Source organism: Notamacropus eugenii, chromosome 2 (genome assembly GCF_028372415.1).
Source record: "Notamacropus eugenii isolate mMacEug1 chromosome 2, mMacEug1.pri_v2, whole genome shotgun sequence".
Taxonomy (NCBI): Eukaryota; Metazoa; Chordata; class Mammalia; order Diprotodontia; family Macropodidae; genus Notamacropus; species Notamacropus eugenii.
In genome coordinates, this window is record NC_092873.1 from 161,462,129 (window position 1) to 161,485,291 (window position 23,163).

A 23,163-nucleotide genomic window follows, 5' to 3' on the forward strand; every position below is an offset into this window, starting at 1 on the left:
CCTCATTCCAGCTCATCCTCCATCCAGCTACCAAAGTGATTTGATGCTCAGCTAGTAAGTGAAGCAGTGAGTAAAGAACTAGAACTGGAATCCTAAGACCTGAGACCATCTCAGACAATTACTACCTCTGTGAAAATCTGGGCAAGTCACTTAATTTTCATCTGCCTCAGTTGCCTCATCTATAAAATGGGAATAATAGTACCTGCCTGCCAGGGTTATTGTATCAACTGAGATAATATCTGTAAAGCACTTTGTGAATCTTAAAGTTTTAACACACGTGTGTATGTATATATATATATAGATAGATAGATAGATAGATACACAAATATATATCAATATATGTAGATGTATAGGTAGATGCATTTGTGTGCATATATATATATGCTAACTTTAATATTGCTACTTATTATTTTTATAGAGTGCAGATCTGACTATGTCTCATCCCTCCTAATATAATGCCAATGATTTCCTATTACCTCCAGGATAAACATAATAATGCTTAGTTTGGCATCTAGAGCCCTTTAGAATCTAGAACTTTCCTACCACTCCAGTCTTACATTGGAATCTATGCCACATTTCTGGCTGGCTGTGAAGAAGACTTTTCATAACCTAAGACCATGACTTTTAACTGGCTGTCCTTGTGTAACAGTTATTCAGTGGATATTAATTGGAGTCTTAATTGGAGCCAGATCTGTTATATCACTCTCTAACTGCCCCCCTCCAGATTTTAGGGGCTAAGCAGTCTAATTACATTTAACTACTTTAATTCAGATTAGGTTATTTAAAATAATATTCATTTAGGCTAGTTAAAGTAACACTTATTTCAAAGATATGGCAAAATTAAAGAAAAAGCTAGGTGACACAGGACATAGAGTACTGTCCTTGGAATCAGAAGGACCTGAGTTCAAATCCAACCTCAGGCACTTACTAACTGTGTGACTCTGGGCAAGTCACTCAAACCTAATTGCCTTCTCCTTGCCATAAAAAAATTTAAAATACATAAAAAAATAACCCAACATTTCCCCAGCATCTGGGGACATAACCCTTACTATACTATTTTAGCCTCTGGGGAGGGAAAGGGGATTAGGTCCACAAGTTAACAGTTTTTATATAGCATTTGTTCCACTAAATTCAAGTTCTCCTCCCCTTTCTACTTGGACCCTCTCTTGTCAGGGCTTTTCTGCTGGACTGATTGTAACATCTGGCCTGGAATCTTTGGCTTAAAAATTCCCCATGGCTCAAGGTCTTGGGTCTTATGCTCCTCTCTGTACACCTAGAAAAGACAAACCAGACATCAAACTCATTTGCCAGAGTTATATGGCCAGGAGTGAGGGGAGTGAGCTGGGAAGTGTGTGTGTGTGTGGGGGGCGGGGCAGGGCAGTAGTCCTTAGACACTACCTCCCTTACTACACAGTGTCATGATGCTGTGAGTGAATGAGTCTACCTGCAGCCTTGAATGGGAAAAAAGAGAACTTCTGTGCTTGGTCAGGTAGATTTAAAGATGTAGCTGTTCCAGCTATGCAGCCAATGGGAAAAGGCTTTTCCTAGCCAATGTACACCAGCCCTTTTCACTCCCAAGAACAAGTCTCAGATGACTCTCACATGAGTAATACCATTTTAGGTGATATGTGAATATGCCACACTCTCATTATACCTGGAATATTCTTCCTTTTCACCTTTATTTCCTGGTTTCCATAGCTACTTTTGAGACACAGCTCAAATCCTGTCATCTGCAGAAGATCCTTCTAGCCTCTGCCCCATTGTGTTCCAACTGAGATTATTTCCCATTTAAATGGGTATATATCTCACATGTTATTTTCATATTGTCTTTCCCATTAGATTGTGAGCTCTCTGAGGGCAGGAACCATGTTTTTTGCCTTTATATACCCAGCACTTAGCACAGTGCCTGACACATTAGTAAATGAGGAACTCAATACATATTTCTCTGATTTTGATGCTACTTTGCTGAATGCTTTTTCAAATTTCATTTCATTTTTAAATCTTGTAGCTTGTCTTTGAAATTCTTAATTTCCATTTTGATTCCCACCAGATCTTGTTAATTTATTAGGTCAAAAATGTTTCTCTAAGCTAAATTAGACATATTGGAGTTTGTGTGACTAAAGTTTTTCTTCCACAGGAAGGTAATATCTTCAACAAGATGTGAAGGTGTTCGAAATTAACCTTTGAGTTCAACAACTGTCCCATGATAATATAACCACTATTTATTTGGAATATTGCATTTGGCAGTGCATGTTGTCACTTACTTTAGCTATCCCTTTGAAAATGTCTTTTAAGAGATACCAGTATGAATTTTTTTCTGACCTATTATCCATGTTTTTATCATAAAAGACATCACTTGTCCATGAAATAAGGGAATATCTCTAAATTTCAGGAATCTGCATACATTTTGATTTTTGATCTATAATATTTCAAGTATTTTAATGACCTAACAAGTTATATAATCCTTACACTATGGTTTCAGGCTTGTGTAATGACTACTTTTAGGGTTCCTGTCTTTGATCTGTTCTCTAAACCAAAGTCTGGTGTAGCAACAAATTGAATTTTCTATTATTGTCACAAATAATGAACTAACTGACCCTTTAAGGCACTTACCTGCCTACTATAAATTTACCTATTACTGAAGTTGAATACAGTAATTTGAAATCATAGTGCTTAATCTGCCCCACTTTCCCAGATCCTCCAAGAATGTAAGCTCACAGGGCCGGCCGGAATAGTATCGTTGCCTTTATAGTCCCAACACCTAGCAAAGTATCTGGCATATAGTAGGCCAACAAGCATAATTAATGAAATGCTTGTCAAATAGCCCATTTAAAATTTCCTTTATGCACTTACATTCTAGAAAGGATCATATTTACCTTTGAACATACCTAATCACCCCATTAGACAATCCCTTTAAACTACACACACATACACACACACACACACACACACACACACACACACACCCATAAGGAAGAGATTTCTAACTACTTGAAGGAAAAAAAATTCATTCATTCTAAAACTTCCTTTTAATTTGTTCTAGTTTTACAATTTTTGGTGATGAAAGAAAAGCTTATTTTATTTTCATAGTACAGTCAAAATTTTAGAACTAACAACTTCCTTGGAGATCATCACCCCAACCTCCTAGAGGAACCAGTCCTAACAGCGTATGCAAGGGGAATAGATAAGTTATTATCTTTCATCAGTTACCAGGTGTTTGTTTCCTGGAGTAGCACAACCCAATGACCTTCTGACTTTTACTTCCAGCTTTGGGTATCAGGAAGGTAACTTTGATGGGAGGGAATTTGATTTGGGGAAGAAAAGGGAGCTAATGTGTGGCGAAAAGAGTTTTGGATTTGAATGTAGACTCACTCTGCTCCTTCCTTTTACATCACTTTAAGGAAGACATTTTGATTTCTGTGAATCTGTTTCTTTGTCTTTAGAAGGAAGGGGTTGACCTTGATCATGTCTCAGGTCTTCTTACAGTTCTTGCTCTTCAAGATTTTTTTTTTTTTGGCAAGTTATGTTGGGGGAGGGAGACTGGAATGGAGAAAGTTAAGCAATTCCTTCTTGTCAAAGAGGTGTTGTAGTCTGAGAGGTCTTTCTAAATATCCACATATTGGGGTAGAGGCAGGAATTCTGTATTTCTCAATCTTTTAGCTCCCTTTTCCTTGATGATAGTGGGTATTGGGGAATGAAAAGGAGGAACAAGGTTATGAAAGACACTTGCCAAGAGGTAGGGAAAGGGAGGGAACAAGCATTTATCAAGTTCATGTCACCTCTACATCTTCTTTTATTCATTGCCAATTTTTAAAATTATTTCTTACATGCCAAGTTCTCTACCTCTCTCACCATCCTGTTATATTCTTGTGCATACTCCAGCTTGTCATAATCATGAAGAGTGCTGTGCTGCAAACTACTGGAATATTGTTTACAAATATTAGGGAAAATAGTGCATTAGAAAGACCCCAGTTTTCAAATAGCAGTCGTCCCACTTACCACCCATGATGACGTTGGGCAAGTCATTGAACTTCACTGTGCCTGTTTCTTCTTCTGTTACAGAAGAAGTTGGGATTAAGGTCCCTTTCAACTCTAGATCTATGATCTGGGATACAAGCTACAATGGAAAGCAGAGTAGAAGGTGTCTCCAAGGTCAAACATACTAAATGAGAAGATAAAGGTGTCCAACACTGGGAAAGGAAATTAATTTTTAGCCTTGCAACTGTCCTGTACCTTGGGCAAGCTCACAAACACCATGGACAGAGTGGGTTGGAGCCTCTTTAGAACTTCCCTCAGTTCAATTCCACTTTCCTGCCAAGCCCAGCCCTTCTAGACCTGCTGTGCATGTCTTCCTCCTCCCCAGGTTCATGTTTGTGGAGCAGAGGGGCTGTCAGAATGCTGCAAGATCAGAGAATTGTGATGGGCCCAGTGACGCTTCAATGGTTACCCCGGGGACTGGGGACCTGCAGGGCGCAGCGGGGTGCCACAGGGTTCTGTGCGTCCTCACTCCCGCGAAGGCTGCGCTCTGGGCTTGGAGGCTGTAGAGGCCATGGGCTCTGGCTGCAACTTCTCTGCGAGGCTGGAGTTCGTGCTAGGGGCGTTGCTCCTACTACCGGGCAGCGAGCTGGTGGGGGAAAATAACGCCACCGACCTCAACAACCCCGTCTTATTCGTTTCGGAGGGCGGTGAGAGGCTGCACCTGGGTTTAGGCGAGGATGAGAGTGGGAAAGGTAGAAGGCCAGGCACTGCGAGCTAAGGCAGGAGAGAGAAGGAGGGAGGGACCTTGCTCAGAGCAAGGTTGAGACCCCCTAGTTAAACTTCAAGAGCTCTGGTCTGAGTGGGAGGGACGAAATGGGGGATGGTGGGGTAGGAGGGTGGCAGCCCTGGAGAGATGGCCTGAGGAAGTACGAGTTCCCTTCCCTTCCCAGGCATCCAAGGGGAAGCTAGTTTCCAGGACTTCTCGCCTGTCAACTTTCATTCCTTCTCAATTCCCGGTAACATCCCCATAAACGAAGGTGAGCGTGTTGGTGATGCTTTTGAATGTGCTAAGCGTGTCTATATGCTCTCTGCTACTCCGAAATGAGGGGACCTGTAGGGGCCACGTTCTGACTGTGACGTCACAAGCGCGATGGTCCCAAGGACCAGTCAGACTGGTCCTCCCCAGAAAGAAAGAGCAAGAGCCAGTTTTCTCTCTGCGGTTTACAGCGGGGGTGGGGGGGGGGGGGTAAGAATCATAGTCAGGAATGCTGACACTGTCTTTTATAAGTAGAATGTCTGACAGAAGCACTCAAATCTTTACTTGAGAGCAAAATTTTCTGTGTCTTCCCCACTCCACCCAGCAACTCCTCTTTTGTTTGTTTTTTTTGAGGGTGGTCACCAAAGAAAACGTTCAGTCAACTTCTTTAATTCTGTTGTGTGCTACTTTTTCTTACTGTCAGCTTTAAGACAGCACTTCCCTGCCACTACCACTTTCCACCTTCCCCTATGACACTGCTCCACCCTCACCTAACAAAGTTTTTGTTTTTGGAATGCAGAGAAAGTATAAATTTTAGTATCATTTAACAACATAGGGATCTCTGGATTGTGATGTGTATATATGTGAATATAAACACCCAGTGTCCCTAAAGTCTTAGTGAGGTTTTATAGTTTAATAGCTTAAAACTTCATTAAAACTTGGAATAGCAGATATGTAGAGATATAAATATAAATATGACTATAAATAAGCCCATATCTAAATTTGTATCTATATCCATATCTATATTGGCATCTCTATCTCTATATTTAGTTTCAAAAGTTTTAGTACAGTTTTAAGCTATTAAAGCATAAAACTGCACTAAGACTTTTGGGACACTTTTTTTTTCACATGCACACATCTGTTTATCACTTAATGCTTCCAGGAAGCCACACAACTGTCCTAGGTCACTTTTACCCAAGACCTAACACCAGACAAGGAACTTAACTTGTGACTGTCTCAAATAAATCCAAAGGAGCCAATCCTATTGTTCCTACCTTGTACATAAATTTGTTACATTCTAATCCACATTCTTACTCACATGCTTGCAAGGAAAAGCTTAGGTGCAACTTTTGATTTTTTGACCTTCCTATAGCTAAGTGATTTCCCTTTGCCCAGGAATGGTCATGAAATTACCTCCTAGTTTAATTGGTGATCTAATGCCTTTCAAACAATCTATCATCTATCTATTTATTATCTGCCTATCTCCATCTGTATCTCTCTCCATCTCTATCTACTTTTATCTCTATCTATCTATCTTCTTTATCTCCATCTCCCTCTAAATACCTATCATCTATCTATCTATCTATCTATCTATCTATCTATCTATCTATCTATCTATCTATCTATCTGTCTGTCTGTCTGTCTGTGTCTCTCTGTCTGTCTGTCTATCTTTCCCTCTATTTCCATATCTATGTATCAATCTATTTATCTCTATCTCCATCTCTCTCAATATCTGTCTATCTGGAGGAAGTTGATTGTTTAATAGCCTTTTCCTATTTCCTTGATGACAGATTGATCTTCAGTGTTAGAAAAGAACTGACTCACTGAGGTTAATGATGGGATCAAAGTTTGTAGCTGCCTAAATGGCATGACATTATGGAATGGTAGAAAGATACTTGGTTGTGGAAGTATGAAAAAGAAGGTGATTCAGTGATTCTAAACTTGGGGAAGAACATTTCAGTGTACACATGAGTTTATCTCTACATACTGATGTTGAAACCGCTTTCTCATCTATTTTAATATTAAACTAGTCAAGGGTTAGAGTAGGTTATGATAAATAACTCAGAGACATATAAAATGTTTTACATATTACTTTTCATTATTTATACAGCTTGTTTTGAAGCTGGTGTATAATGAGTTGCATATGAATTGATGACATTTCAAATCCAAGGCTAGATGGTCTTCGATCTGAGAATCCTAGCATTTCTTTGACTAGAACTGCAGCTATTTTTAAAAAAGCATTTTCTTTTATCTTATGATGTGAAAGATTTGTGTATAAAGATTTCACCCCATGAAATATATATATAATAAAAGTATTTTATTTATCTGATATAAAATAAGCCAAGCATTCTGTACAGATAAAAGGGTCACAAATTTTGCTTTACTGAGCTTTCTTGTTTTAAAATATTGACTTAGATGTATCTGGAAATATTGCAAGTAACAAATATCTGCAAATGCCCTTTAAAGTGAGTCACGGTCATCAATTTCTTATTGCTTTGCTACTTAAAGTTAAGGGAGAAAAAGATCTTGTAAGATGCTGGAGTAGTTGTTTTGGAAAGTGAAAATGTTCCTACTGATTCAAATCTCATCCTCAGAAAATAGTTCTGGGAGCTAGATTTTCCTTGAATCCATAATGGAAAATCCCACATCATTTATTAATGGTAGCAAGATGGAATGGCAGACTTGATGTGGTCACATGATCACCATTTCTAGCATAATGAAGAAGAAATAGTGACTATTCAATAAGTATTTGCTGATTGATTCAGGACTTTTTTTTTTTTTTGGTAAAAAAAAGGTACATAAAGGAATGTTAGTTTAAGTATCTATGACCTTACCTTTCTTTAATGTGTAAAGAGGTTGAGTTTTAATTTGTTTCTTACTATAGTAATATAAAGTATCCCATTATCTCAGTAATGAAAATATATACCTGTAGTGGAAAGAGTACTAGATTTAAAATCAAAGGGACCGCCTCTTTTTACCTATGCAATGTTGTGAAACTGGCTTCACCTTTCTAGGCCTCAGTTTACAAATCTTGAAAATGAGGGAGTTGTTCTAGGTTATTCATATTATCTCTGGATCTAAAAGCATTGACCCTTCCAATGATTCTACTTGAAATTAACCGTTTGTTGTTATTATTGTTATGTTGTTTCTGTCGAGTCTAATTTGTGTCCCTCTTTGGGGTTTTCGTGGCAGAGATACTGGAGTGGTTTGCCATTTCCTTCTCCAGCTCATTTTACAGATTAACAAACTGAGGCAAACAATGTTAAGTAACCTGCCCAGGTTCAAACAGTACCTGAGGTCGGATTTGAACTCAGGAAGATAAGTTTTCCTGATTGCAAGTCTGGTCCTCTATCCTCTGTGCCACCTAACCACCCTGACCATATTGACCATAAGCACCATTATTTCAGTAATGGAAACCTATACTTGTAGTATGAAAAGTACTAGATTTAGAGTCAAAGGAATTTGGATTCAAATTCCTACTGCTCCATTTTATCTATATGACCTTGGGAAACTCACTTCACCTTTCTAGATCTCAGTTTTCTTGTCTGGAAAATGAAGGAATTATACTAGATTACCATTATATGATCCCTTCTGCTACCAAATCCATGACCCATCCTATGCATCCATTTGAAATTAACCATAACAAATCCATTACAAATATCTTCAGAGTTTCTATTATGTGTAAAGTACAGTGATTCTAGTTACTACTTGTCTAACCAAAAATTACATGTGAAAATTACCTTCCTTAAGATATTAAGGCATTATATTAATCAGAAAAAGGAGAAAAATGTGTATAGTTTTGACAGGTATTGGTTAAGAGAACATGATTTTTGTTTTGAATAAATATACTGTGATAGTGTGAGCAGATGATTTTAGGTTGGTAAAAAAAATACACACATATCTGCATGTGTGGACACACACACATATTCATACATAAAACTTCTTTTTTTTGTTTGTTTTAATTAGTTGAGATTTGACTCCCAGGCTGAAAGGTGAAGTTCACATTTGTTTATATCTAAGCTTTTTTTCCTTGAACTTCAACCCCAAATGAAGAAGAGCTGGAAAATTTGAGACATTTCATCACAGAATTAGTATGGTACAAAGGAAAAGAAGGGGATTGTGAGTTCAAGGATCTGGGTTTGAGTCCTGGCTCTGCTACTTACTTAACTTGAGGGACTGTAGGAAAGTCTCAACCTCTGTGGGCCTCAAGGTCCTTGTCTGTAAAATGAAAGAACTGGACTTGCTGACCTTCCACTCTAAATATATGATTTTAGGATTTAAAAGGAATTGAATACCTGTTGGGTAAATTCCTCAACTATTTTCATGCAACATAGAGGAATCTTTTCCATCTGATACCAAGGCCAGTTCCTGGAAGTAAACATGGAGCTATAGAAAATGAATGGAAATGATGTATAGTTTTTACAATTTTAATAAATCCAATGCATGAAACCTATCTATCTGTGTACATATTAACTATCTGGAAGAGCCTAGTCCTTCAAAGCAGGCAGATCACTATATCATACACCTACCATTAATTTAACATGGACTAATTGGTAAAGAAAACATGTTATTTTAAAAGATATATGTGGATTTTTTAAATAGAAATCTTGTTTATAGTTTATCTCCTTGAATACCTGATTTCTTTCTTTAAAAAAAATTTATTTTTAATATTCATTTAAAGAAAATTGAAGTACCAAATTCTCTTCCTCCCTTTCCTCCCCCACCCATTGAGAAGGCAAGCAATACGATAGCAATTTTACATGTGAAATTATGCAAAACATATTTCCACATTAGCTATGTTGCAATAATAATATTAATAATAAAAGTAAGAAGCAAAGAAAGTAAGAAAAAGCCTTCTTTAATCTACATTTCATCTGTCCTCTCTCCAGAGGTGGATAATATTTTTCATCATGGGTCTTTTGGAATTGATTTGGGTTATTGTCTTGATCAGAGCAGCCAAGTGTTTCACAGTTGATCATCCTTACAAAGTTGTTGCTACTGTGTACAATGTTCTCCTAGTTCCACTACTTCACTTTGCATCAATTCATATAAGTCTTCCTAGGTTTTCATGAAACCATTCTGCTTGTCATTTCTTATGGCACAATAAGAATAGTTGATTTTTTAAGCACTTGGGCTCTGTTTGCATAATTAATAACAGAAAACTTACTTTTGTTATTTATTCCTGTACCACATAACAAAATTAAGAAATATATTCACCAATAATAAGATATGTCTTTTTCTCTCTCCTTGACTAATAGGGCTCCACCTGGGAAGAATTTGATTGTAAAATGTGCGTTCATGCTTTATGTTTAGGTATAAGTAATACAGTAGCCAAGGAGGTAGAATTTGGAATGTGCACAGTTACATGTGGTAAGTAGCACAGCAGATGAAAATGTACTGTCACTTTTTTAGGAGATGATGTGGGGGAGGGAATGCTAACTGTAGCAATTTGGCATTTGCAGCATTTACTTTTATTCACCTTTCGTTAATTTCAATTTCCAATGGTTATAATTAACAAAAGGAAAATTGAACTGATTAAAAGTTTGGGGCAGAAATTTTTCATTTTTTAAAAGCTTTATTTTAATGCAGCTTCCTTTATTAATTGGCACAGGAGCTGCCTTCACCTAAGTAACAATTTTCTTCATTTGTGATCATCGGGGAAGTGTTGAGAAAATAAAGAAATCTTCCAATGCAGATCAAGTATGTTTCCCCATGTCCAACACCGACAAAAGTGATCCCCTTCCCCTGAAAGGCTGGTCTGTAGCAATCTCTCCATCTTTCATTTCTACGAGCTGTAGGGCATATATCATATACTGGAGAAAAGAGTTATGGACTGTGGGAGAGATGTTGTTCCTCTGACTGACTGAATATTTGTCCTCTCTCTGAATAGCTGTTGGCCTTATTGTAGAGATAAACCCTGTGACTTGTGGCCTCAGATGGTATGGGCCACATTGCTTAGAAAGTACTGATATTCACAAATAAAATTAACTGTATTGTGAATAAAATCTGCCCTCTGGAGAGCAGGTTAATTGCTGTGGATTTGGCAGCAGATAAAAGATATGGAAAAAAGTTGACAGGAGAGAGAAAAAGGGGATGCATTGAACGATGTCATAAGAAAAGATGGAGAATTCCTGCTGAGCTGGTATCAAGGTGGAATTCTATGTCCCATATGTAGGGTCATCAGAGTTCCTAAATTCAGTAAAAGGCAATTATAACAATTGATTTCTTTCTTTCAGTGTGTGTAGTTAGTTATTCAGACATCTAGATTCTTTAATCAGAGAGTTTCTGAGAGCCAATCTTTTCACCCCTTCTTGATAATAGGAATCACAAAGTAAGAAGCATTCCCATAGTAAATGTGTGAATCTCTAGCTGCAATTTACACTTTTTTCTTACTGCCTTCATAAGATATTCACAGCAGGTGCAGCAGGATCTCTGATTCCTGGCACTATCATTATATGTATGGTGTCTATCACTTGAGAACTCATTTGATAAGTTGTACATTATCTCTGAGAAATATAAAAGCTTCTCAAATTATATGATACACATTTTTGGACCAGACCTGTAATTTTCTTGGTCTATAAAACTCCCGGAGAGAAAACCTCCAATAACAATGCAGATCAGCAATTCTTTGGTAACTTTGAGTCTTAAACAGTTGATTGGGGGGGAACTGAGAGATTAAGTAACTCATAGTCAGTTTCACAGTCTATATGTATCAAAGACCAGGACTTGAGCATAGGTTTTCCTGACTCAGAGGCTGGTTTTCTAACCACTGTGCTACACTGGCCCTCATGATGCATATTTAGAGGAAGTAAATGCTTCCAATGCAAATTATTCTTCTCTGGATCAAATTCCTTTATTCTATCTTTTGTTCGTAGAACCATAGAATCTTATCCATGAGAAGGCTCTCAGAAATAATTTAGTCCAACTCACTACTCTGGTCAGGAATCTCCTGCTTACAATATGCCTAATGAGATGCTAGTTAGTCATCCATGCTCAGCTTGCACATTTTCTCATGTGGTAGCCTGCTCCACTCCATTTCTTCTAGCTGTCGTACAGGACTTCCTAATATAGAATCAAAATTGACTGCTACTCACCTGCTCTCAGCCTTTAAATAATTGCAGCTTAGTGGAAAATAGTACTGGATTCAAAGTCAGAGGTCCCACACTCAATTCCTGGCTTTTGCTGACTTTGTGACAAGTCACATCACCTCTCTTGACCTCATTTTCCTAATTATTAAATGAGAGGGTAGTAATAGATGACCTCCAAGGTCCCTTCTAGTTTTAAATCTATGGCTTTGTGAGCCTCACAAATATTCTCTTCTCCAGTGTCACTGTCTTCATGAAGTTCCTTTGTTCTTATTGAATCATTTTAGTCACGTCTGACTCAATGTGACCTTCATTGGAATTTTCTTGGCAAAGATACTGGAGTGGTTAGCCATTTCCTTCTCCAGTTCCTTTTTCAGATGATGAAACTGAGGGAAACATGGTTAAATGACTTGCCCAGGGTCACACAACTAGTAAGTGTCTAAGGTTGAATTTGAACTCAAAAAGACTGGTCTTCCTTTCTAAGCCCAGTGCTCTCTGCACTACACCACCTAGCTGCCCCAAGGTTTCCTTGATATATTTTCAAATCCTTTCACTATCCAGATGATCTACTTCATTTTGTGCCTTATTTTGTCTACCCTCTAAACTGTGATACTCAGAACTGAATATAGTCTAGGTGGGGTCTTGATGCTAAAGAAGAAAAAGAGACTGGTAACCTACCTTCCTATACTTAGTGCCTATTACATGCTAGAAAATTGTATACACATACATATACAAATACATACACAGTAATGTGTATACATACAAGGATATTATGTATATCTTCACACACATGGGCTCACATATGTACACATATATGCAATACACATACACATACATGGATTTGTAGTCAAATCTTGCCTCTGTCATTTATTACCTATGTGACCTTGGATAAGCCCCTTTAATCTCTCTGAGTGTTTCCTTGTCAGTAAAGTGGGAATGTTGGATTATGTGACCTCCAAGGTTTTTTTAACTCTAAATTGATGACCTCCAATATAGTTACATAAAGAACTTGGAACTGGCAAATCCAGCAAAGAGATGAATATTAAATGGCAGGACTTGTTCTAATTCCAAACCAGGTCTTCTTAGCTAATTCCCAGAGAAGCTTGTCAACCCTCTTTGAGATGAATGGGCCTGAGTATAACCTCTAACTAACTTTCCTGAGTTTATGTAATATAATCTACACAGTAGACCCAGTGCAGCCTCAATTAACCCTCTCTATAAACCCCTAGTATTACCAACACTGTGTCTGCCTATTGTGTATCAGAATCATTTAATGCCAGACTGACCCCCAGCTTCTGTCCCATGCACATACACCAAATACTGAGACTCTGAGAGTGTGTTTAGTGACTGAGGGACCCTCTTCCCTTCAGTCCCATGACTAAGTGGAAAAGAATGTCAGATTTGTAGTCAGGTCCTGGGTTCAGAGCCCAGCTCTGCTATTTATAGCCTGTGTAAACTTGAGCAAATTCGTTTATGTCTCTGAACCTCATTTTCCTTATCTACAAAACAAAAGGAATGGTTTTGATGATTTTTCAGCCAGTTTGTAGTTCTAAAACTCATACTCTTATAAATTGCATGACTGGTTTGGTTTCAGTAGCTTTAACCTTTGCTGGCATTCTTCCTCACTGGTTCCCGGAATCTTGACCTTTGGGACTTCTTGATACCAACCTGCACCAAAGATTCATCTAGTGACTCATATCATCACCTGGGTCCCTGCTACTGGTCACAAAAATAAGAGTGATACATTCTGGTAAGGTCATTACTGTGGAAAGCTGAATCAGATCACTCTCTAGGACTGACACTTTCACCCAAAAACTTCTGACTTACTGGATTAGTTGTGCCATGACAATATTCCCACCCTCTCCCCCACAACTGGATATCTGTGGTTTTTATATGGAAGAGGGATGTGTGGAAGGCTATATTCCTGGACACTTCAAGTATAATATGATGCCTTTTGACTTTTGGAATACTCCAACTATCTTTTATCATTCCATGGTCTATTGTCCACATTAATAGTCTCTAAAACTAGGGCTTCTTTAGTTTCCTGTGTGTCATGGACCCATTTTTCATTTCATGAAATACATAGGATTAAAAAGAAAACCAAGTATATTGAAATGGTTATTAAAATATTTTTCAAAATAAATTCACAGACTCACAGGTTAAGAACCTCTGTCCTAGAAGAAAGGTTAACTATATATTTTGTTTACATGTCTCCTTCCAAGATGCTAAATGGGACTCCCAGATTATCTGGACATCTTTGGGATCTTTCAAAGCTAGGAAAAGATCATCCTGAGGAAGAAGGGAGGGAATCCTTCTGTGTATATGTGAGATAGCCTAGAAAGGGTTGAAGATGGATCCAGGAAAGATTGGTATGCTATAAACTCAAAGGATTAGGAGTTGGAGAACTATTATTCTTCTTTCTCCCTCAACTTCTTGACAATATACCTCACAGACTCCATTAAAATTCTGTACCTTCCATCAGTTTTCAGTGGCCAGCAAGGACTCACTCATCCCAAAAGCCTAATTCATCTCCATTCCATTCTGGTCTACTCAAAACCCAATCCAAACTCAGTGCTATAGAGCAGAAATAATAATAACAACATTTATATAATGCTTTAAGGTTTATAAATCTCATTTTATCTTTAAAGGAACCCTAGGATGAGTTTCCTCATCTGCAGATGAATAAATCGAGGCAGACAGAGGTGAAGTGACTTGCTCAGGGTGACACAGGTATTAAGTGTCTGAGGCTAGATTTGAATTCAGATTTTCCTGCCTCTATGTCCAGCATTCATATCCACTGGGCCACCCAGTTTCTCTATGGTGGTAGAGGACACACACATTTCCTCCTCCTTAATAACCTCCAACTGGAAGTGATCTCCCCCTTTTCATTCCTTTCATAGACTTCATTTGTATTTCTTATGTCTATGATATCTTTCTCCATGATGTCATGATGGTATCAATTATTTGCAAACATAGCTTATTTCTCTTCTGTTACTTAAAGCTCCTTGAGCACAGAAAGCATAGATTTCCCATCATGATCTCATGCCTTCAGCAGTTAGCATAGTTAGTAAATTACAAATGGAAAGCACTCCATAAGTACTTGTACTTCAATAGAGTAGGATATTCAAAATGTACACTGTTGCCATAGAGAGTCAATATGAAAGTTGATACCTCCTGTAGACATTTCCATAGGTCTCTCTTTATATCCTCAATGCTTAGCACAATGCCTGGCACCTACTAAGTGCTTTAATATTTAAATGCTTGTGGATTAAGATATTCCAACCTTAATTAAGCAAACTTTCACTGAGTGCCCACTGTGTGCCAAGCTCTAGGTACTCTGGGGAAAAAAGACAAAATCAAATCAGCTCCTGCCCTCAAGCTTATATTCTACTTGGGGAAATAACATGTACATAAATAAATATACACAGAACAGATACAAAGTGAATATAAATTCTACTGGGATGAAGACTAATAACTGGGATGGTCAGAAAAGACTGGCTGGATGAGGTGATGCCTGAACTGTGACTTGAAGGAAGATTAGGATTCTATGAGGCAGAAGTGAAGAGGGAGAATATTTGAGATATGGGGAGAACAGGCTATGCAAAGGCATATAGGCTAGAGGTGGAATATTCATCACCAGATAGCACAGTATGGCTGGAATAGGATGAATGAAAGATAACAATGTGAAATCGAGAAATTGGATTAGAGTCAAATTTGAAGGGGTATTAAAATGTCAGGCAAGGTAGTTTACATTTTCTTTTGGAAGCTAAAGGGAATATTGAGCAGGAGACCTGTGCTTTAAGAATATCATTTTGGTGGCTATATGGAGGAAAAGAAGATAGGAAGGAAAATACAGGTGGAAGAGAGGCCAGTTGCAAGACTATTACCATGGTTCATTTGAGAGATGAGGAATCCTGAATGGAGATAAGGAGACAAATACGTGATGTGGAGATAGAATCAAGCAACACAATATATGAGACAGTGTAGTGTATTGTTAAGAGGGCTGGATTTTAATCCAAATAACCTGGGTTCAAATCCTGATTCTGTCATTAATCACCTATTAACCACTCTAGTCTCAGTTTCCTCAAATGTAAAATGAAGGAGCTTGGAATGAAGGAGCATCTCTCATTTCATGATTCTATGTTGTCTATACAAATATGCACTATTTCTAGTCCCAGTATGCTGAACACTTTGCTTTAGGGTTGCTTGAACGAATTGTTGTTAAATTAAAGATGTGTTTTTGAATTTTGTTTGTGCTTAGAAATACACTAACACATTAGGAGAAATTGTGAATTGGTATCATGTCTAAAGAAGTATCTTCTGTTGATGAAAAATTTGCAAATTTTTGAGCAGAGCCTAATTAAGTGGGTAAGACTTTTGGACTAAGAGTTAAGAGATTTGGGTTTTGACTGTAGCTGTACCACAGACCTTAGAGGAGTCGTATTATCTGCTGGAACTCATTTTCTTTATTTTTAAAATTAAAGGACTAAATTAGATGACTTCTTAGGTCTCCTTCAGCTCTAACTCAATGATGCTATTACCTCTCATAAGTTGTAAAATGAGGAGTTTGAACTAAAGGATTAATTATTAAAATCATAAATCTAGATAATAGATAGGTCATGTATCTAGAGCTGCCATTATCTTGAAGTCATCTAGTCCATCACCTTCATTTTACAGATGAGGAAATTGAGACCCAGGGAGTGTAAGTGACTTGCCCAAGATCACACAGATAGTAGGCATCAGAGTTTGGATCTTTCAGTAAGGATGCTTGCCCTTTGTTGTGCTTTATCCTTCTTGTAGGTATGCTATTTACAGAAGATGATGTCCACTGAACTGAATTATAATATAGGAGCAAAGTCTTCTTCCTTGCTGCTTAAGTCAGCAGTAGTAGTAGCATTTATATAGAAAAGTCACGGGAATCAATTACTGTGGAACCCAGAGCATTTCAGGACTGCTGGGATAAATGCAGGGTCTGTTGGGCCTTATTTCATTCCAATTTGTCAGTATATGCATCATGGAGTATTGGAACCAACCGGACAGTACCCTCCAAGAAACTGGTTATATCTGCCAACCAACATTCCCAACTGTAGGATGAAAAGTTTACAATCACTCTCATTTGTCACCAGCAGATGTGGAAACCCTATATTCAGGTTCAATTAATCATCCATGGTGATGGTTCCAACCTTTTTCCAGATGAGGGAATCTTCACCAGAGGCATTGCTCTATCTGTGCTCCAAGCTCCATACCCTTTCCATTAAAACTCAAGCTAATGTGCTATGCAAATCCAGTGCCCTACTCTCAGACCATGTGGCATGCAGTTGGGACTTGTGGCATTCTCACAATCAAAGAGGAGCAGACATCAAATATGCATATATTGGGAAGCCAGCAGCTTTATGGATAAATCCATGGGTCTAATAGCATCTGCTACCCTTGTCATAGACAATGGGTTTCCCTGTTTAGTAGCACAAAGTAATAATAGATAGATAGAACCTCAGAGTTGAGAAGCACAAAGGTGATTTCTAGCAACCCATGACCAAAGGATAAATCTAGAATTCCAACATCTGTGTAAGTACCTCCAGTGAGAGAAAACTCATTTCCCCTCTTGATAGCCTATTATACTTTTGGACAGCTGTAACTTTTAAGGAACTGAAATTTCCTTTTCTGAATCTTCTATCCATAGTCCCTCTTTCTTCCTTTGGGCCCCAAAAGAAAACCTAATGCCACTTCCACATTATAACACTTCAGATATTTGGAGATAATAAATATAGTCTCACTGAACTTTCTCTCTGCTAAAAATCCCAAGTTTCTTCAGTCAGTCCTTAGACAGCATATTATACTGAGTTCCCTGACCATACTGGTTAGCCTACTCTGCACTTACTCCATCTTAAACTGGTCAGTGTCTTTGGGGTTTATTCTAGTTTTTGTTGTTTCTTCTCCATTGGATTAATTACAACTTGTTAATACCCTTTCTGAGATTTTAACTGTAGAATCAGAAATAATACTTCTATTATTGCATAAAGAGAGTTCAAATGTAGTAGAATTATGACTTTCTCCCCTTGGACTTTATATTTCCATTTATGCAGTGAAGGATCACCTAAGAGAGGTGGTAGATCAAAGGTCAGCATCTTGGAATCAGGAAGATCTGTGTGTCTCTAAAAACATACTAGCTATGTGACCTTTTATGCTCCCAAGCAACTTTTCATAACTACACTACAGATAAATTGCAGATTGGAGTGCATGATAACCCTCAGTTCTAATGAATTTCTAGTCACATCCATCACTTCTCCGCCTCTGTACTTCTGAGCTGATTATTTTGAGCCTCCACATTCAATAACATTTCCTCTTGTTAGATTTGGCTTTTTATTTAAGCCTATCAAAATCCTTGAGGATCCTGATTCAGGAATCTGAATCTTTGACAAGTCTCTGTCTTTTCGTCCATTTGATCTTATTCTCCTGTTTCCACCAAAACTTGTCCCAGTGATTATTCTCTGTCTCTATCTCTCTGTGTCTCTGTCTCCTCTGTCTCCCTGTCTCTTCTTTTTCTCTCTTTTCCTCTCTCTCACTCAATCTCTATTTATTCACTAATTCCTTTCCTCCACACACTATTCCCCCACCCCATCACACGAATGTATCACCATCACCCCTGTCCTTAAAAAATCTTAACTTGATCTCATCATCCCTTTAAGATGTTGTCCTATACCTCTCCTTCCTTTCACAGCCAAACTCCCAGAAAGGGTCATTCTACTGTATGGTCATTGCCCCCATTTTCTATCACCACTTGTTAGAAACTATTCTTTCCAAGGTTACCAACAATCTCTTAACTGCTAAATCCAACAGCCTTTTCTCAGACCTTATTCTAATTTACTCTTAAATTTTTTTTTTTTTTTTTGCTTTTGATGCCGTCAGCCACCTAATCCTCCTGGATACTTTCTCTTTTCCATGACCCTGTTCTCTTCCTCTTTCTCTTACCAGTCTGATAGTATCTCTTTAGACTCCTTTCCTAGATCATCACCTGCTGCCTACTAAACACAAGCATACACTAAGGATCTGTCCTAGAACCTCTTCTCTCTCTCCATCCTCTATATTGGTGATCTTAGCAGCTCTCATGGACTGACTTGTGGTCCCTATTCAGATGATTTTCTTATCTGTATATTCAGCCATAATCAAGTTCCTGAAGTCTGTAACTGAATTATCATTGTCTGTTTAACATCAGTACTTGGATATCCCATCGACATCTAAACCTCACCATGTCCCAAACAATTCTTATCTTTCCCCTCAATACCATCCCTCCTCCAAAATTCCCAGTTTTTTTTCTGAGAACATCAACATCTTTCCAGGAGTCTGGAGCTCCCAATCGCTGAATCATCAGTGACTTTGTTATCCCTCCTTCTTTCGCTATGTTTAATCAGTTGCCAAATATTGTTGAATCTACCTTCACATTATGTCATGCATGAATTTCTATCTCTCCACTCACTCTACTCTTTGTAGCACTTTAAGGTTGGCAAAAACAATTTACATATATTATTTGTGCCTCACAACAAAGTGGTTGGTATTATCATCCCCATTTACTGATGAGAACATTGTGACTGAGACAGTTTTGGGTAACTGTCCTAGATGATTGCAATACTTTCTTAATTGGTTTCCCTACTTCTGCCATTTTTCCCTCTGTAAGGCATCCTCCACCTAGCTGCCAAATTAATATTCCTACTATACAGATGTGATCATGTCATTCATATATTTAAAAATCTAGTGAATCTATTACTTCAAGGATAAAGTATGAAATGCTCACCCTGGTTTTAAAAATTCTCTACAACTTGGCTCCTACCTACTTTTTAATTTTTATCTCATATGATCATCTTTCAGAAGTATCTATTCCAATAAAATGAATCGCCCACTAACTGTTCTCTGTTCATAGCAATCTCCTGCCTCTGTGTCATTGCGTAGGCTGTTACTCATGCATAGAATGCTCTCCCTTTTCCTCCTCATTTGTCTATTGGAATTGCTGGCTTCCTTTAGAAATCAGAGCAAATGCCACTGCTTATACCAGACCTTTTGTGATATCCTCAGTTGTTACTAATATTTGCTAGCATTTATATAGTGCTTGAAGATTTGCAAAGTCACTTTACAAATATTATCTCACTTTATCTTTCTAATATCTCTATGAGGTATTTTTCCCATTTTACAGATTAACAACTGAGTCAGGTGGAAGTGAAGTGATTTCCCCAAAGTTGCTCTGTTTTGAAAATGTTTATGCTTTGTATTTACTTCTCTGTGTACTGTACATGGTACATCACATCCCACCCCCAAGAACATAAGATATCTGAGAGCAGGTATTTAATCTTTTTCCTCTTCAGCACCTATCACAGTGCTTTCAATATGACTCTTAATAAATTCTTGTTGTATTGAATGTGTACTTCATCATTGCTACATTTTAGTCATGAATGTCATCTGGCCAAGTTTAAGTGATATCACCAGGCCATTTTTACTTTGAGTTAAAATATCTAGTATATTTTGTTTATTACCCACAATTTTGGCATTGCCATATAACTATATGAGATTAAATATTATTCTGCCCCTCTTCACTATCCTTGTGTCCTGTGAAGTTCTGAGCGTCTCTAGTGTTTTTGTCTTATGTCATACCTGATTCTGGTCCCTCCTCTCCCTCCTCAACCCTTTTCAGCTTAAAGGTGTCTTAATCAGGTCAGCCAATCTAAAGAGAAAATCCATTCTGACTTGCTCTTATTCGATGTAATCTATCCCTGGTCAAGCTCCCATTATTTCCATATCTTATGTTGTTTGGTCATTTTCAGTCATGTCTGACTTTATGTGATCCCATTTAGAGTTTTCTTGGCAAAAAAGACTGGAGTGGTTTGTCATTTCCTTCTCGAACTCATTTTACAAATGAGGAAACTGAGATAAATAGGATTAAGTGACTTATTCAGGGTCACACAGCTAGTAAGTGTCTGAGGCCAGATTTGCACTCAGGACGATGAGTTTTCCTGACTCCAGGCTTGGTGCTCTATCCATTGCAAAGACAAATCCCGTCTTCTGGAATAATTTCCTAGGCCAGCCAGTCATTGTCCATGTTCCCCTTTCTCTTTTAAATTTCTTATGTTCAATCAGCAAAAGTGATAAACCACTACCTGTGCCCCAACTTCTTCAATTTCTTGCCTAAGTCTTAAAAAAACAACTTATATAATTTACCCCAGATTCTTCTGTGCGAGTGCTATTTGTTACTATGTTAATTAGAACATAGGAGTATTCCATAGTTTTTTTAAAAAATAAGTCTAGGAAGGCTATTTCACCTTGAAAATGTATCCCCACCTATCCACCCATTTCTAATATTCTCCCTGGGCTTTAGCTATTAACAACTCCTACTTGCTTCAAGTGTTTTCTACATTTGAAACAGTAGAGAGTTCACATGGTGTAGCACAAAGCATGAACTCACGTTTTCTCATAGTAATCATCATTTCCCTTTTTAAGAGCTTGCACACCACCCACTTAATAATCTGTTCTGGAATTCTGACAGGGACTAACATTAAGATCAGCTAGTACAGTGACTATCACATGAAAATAATAGAGGAATTACACACTAATTCCACTTATTTGACCTTGCAGCAATATTTCAATAATATTAAGTAATATTAGTGTTCTTTTAATTAAGAATATTCATTTTCTTTGTAATAGCTAGGATTTTTTTTCTGCCAATCAATAGTCAATAAACAATAACCATTTATTAAGCACCTACTATGTACTGGGCACTGTGCTAACCACTGAGGATACAGTTACAAATTTTAAAAAGAGATGATGGTCTCTGTCCTCAAGGAGTTTTCTTTCTAATGAAGGAAGACACCATACAAAAGGAAGCTGAAAAGTAAGGATAGGAGTGGGGACAAGGTGCCTGTGCAGGGATATGATGGAGAAATCCAAAGAAGTGCAAAGATAAACCAAATGGTGGGAAATGGGGAGAAACCAGTTCTCGGCTTCCCTTGGTTTTGAAGCTCATGGTTCTGTCCTTTCGTCGGAGGGTCCAGTCAGAAGAGCAGAGAATATTGATGAGATGTGAGTACAAGGCTAATTCAATCTTGCAGGATAATGAGATTTCCCAGTAGAGTTTCCTGGGGCATAAGGGCATGATGGAGAAGTCCAAAGAACCCCAAAGCAGGACAGCTGGTGCTGTTCGAACTGATAGAAAATTAGTTTTCATTTGATTCTTCATCATCTGTAAATGATCCCACACCTAATCTCAACAAATCATTTATATACAGTGTGGCAAAAATAAATAATGTCTGCTTAAAGCATATTTATAAATTCTATCATGAGTTGGTTACTGTCCAGGAAATAATTCCATTAATTCAAATGAAGTCATGCTACTGTCCTACCTTACTGCTTTTCCTCATCCAAAGTATTGATCTTTCATCTCTCCATGGTCTAAATGGAGTCCTCTAAATGCCACTTTCAATCTTTCTTTTCTTGTCTTTCACATTAACTTTGAGGATTAAGACTTCTCTTGATGCTAAAAAGTCAAATGGGAAAACGATAGGTTTTCATGATAATTTTCTTCAACCTGTGACTACATTGTAGGTCATTTAGCATGTTGCATGCTGAGTAATGAGAGGCTAAACTGAATGAACCCGTGTATGAACCTGTGAATGAACCTTTGTAAAGGGCTGAGTTGATTTAAGAAAATTAAATAGTTTGCAAAATGTTAAAGAATGCACATATTTGACAGACAAAGCATGACTTTTAGGGAGTGCATTATATCTCCAGGAATATTATGCTTTCCTCTTTGCAAATTAATCCATTTGCTATGTGCAAAAGGAGGTATTTATAGAATAATCTAACATAGGGAGCCTGAAGCAAGAGTGATAAACTTTCTGAATAAATATAAACATCAGAAGACCATAGAATTACACTCGGGAAAGAGTTGATAGAAAAAAGAAGGAAACTAAAGTGGTTTCTAAAATTTTATTAGTGATTTATGTGTTTATTTTCCCTCTACCAAAGGCATTGGAATTAGAGAAGTTATATTAAAAAATGGGTGTCCTGGAGGGGAATCAAAGTGTGTTGTTCGAGTGGAAGAATGCAGAGGACCAATAGACTGTGGATGTAAGTAAGACTCAGTATTCCAGCAAGGCTGAGTAGAAGTATTTATCCTGCGAAAACAGAATGGAAATGTTTTACAAATATTCTACAAATGCATCTAAATGCAGTTGGGCAAAGGAATGTTTAATTTCTTTCTTTCCGTATGTCTTTCTTTCTTCTTTCCCTTCCTCTCTCCTTCCCTCCTTCCCTCTTTTCTTTCTTTCTGTCTTTCTTTTTTCCTTCTTTCTTTCTTCCTTC

The 23,163-nt window shown here is 37.7% G+C and overlaps 1 protein-coding gene and 1 long non-coding RNA gene across 5 annotated transcripts in view; one reads left to right on the plus strand and one right to left on the minus strand.

The window, feature by feature from the left end:
• LOC140526518 (uncharacterized) overlaps nucleotides 1–4,087 on the minus strand; it is a 34,950-nt gene extending 30,863 nt beyond the window's left edge. The window contains exon 1 of the long non-coding RNA XR_011974407.1: nucleotides 4,000–4,087. This is a non-coding gene — a long non-coding RNA (uncharacterized lncRNA). The remainder of the gene's footprint in view (nucleotides 1–3,999) is intronic.
• Nucleotides 3,492–23,163, plus strand: part of SPACA1 (sperm acrosome associated 1) — a 79,020-nt gene continuing 59,348 nt past the window's right edge. For 2 of the 4 annotated variants that reach the window (XM_072642795.1, XM_072642793.1), the window contains exons 1-4: nucleotides 3,492–4,685; nucleotides 4,929–5,015; nucleotides 10,049–10,105; nucleotides 22,828–22,929. In XM_072642795.1, the coding sequence (XP_072498896.1) occupies nucleotides 4,550–4,685; nucleotides 4,929–5,015; nucleotides 10,049–10,105; nucleotides 22,828–22,929 (382 nt within the window). In that variant the 5' untranslated portion in view covers nucleotides 3,492–4,549. The remainder of the gene's footprint in view (nucleotides 4,686–4,928; nucleotides 5,016–10,048; nucleotides 10,106–22,827; nucleotides 22,930–23,163) is intronic. The other 2 variants (XM_072642794.1, XM_072642796.1) reach the window with 2 other exon arrangements.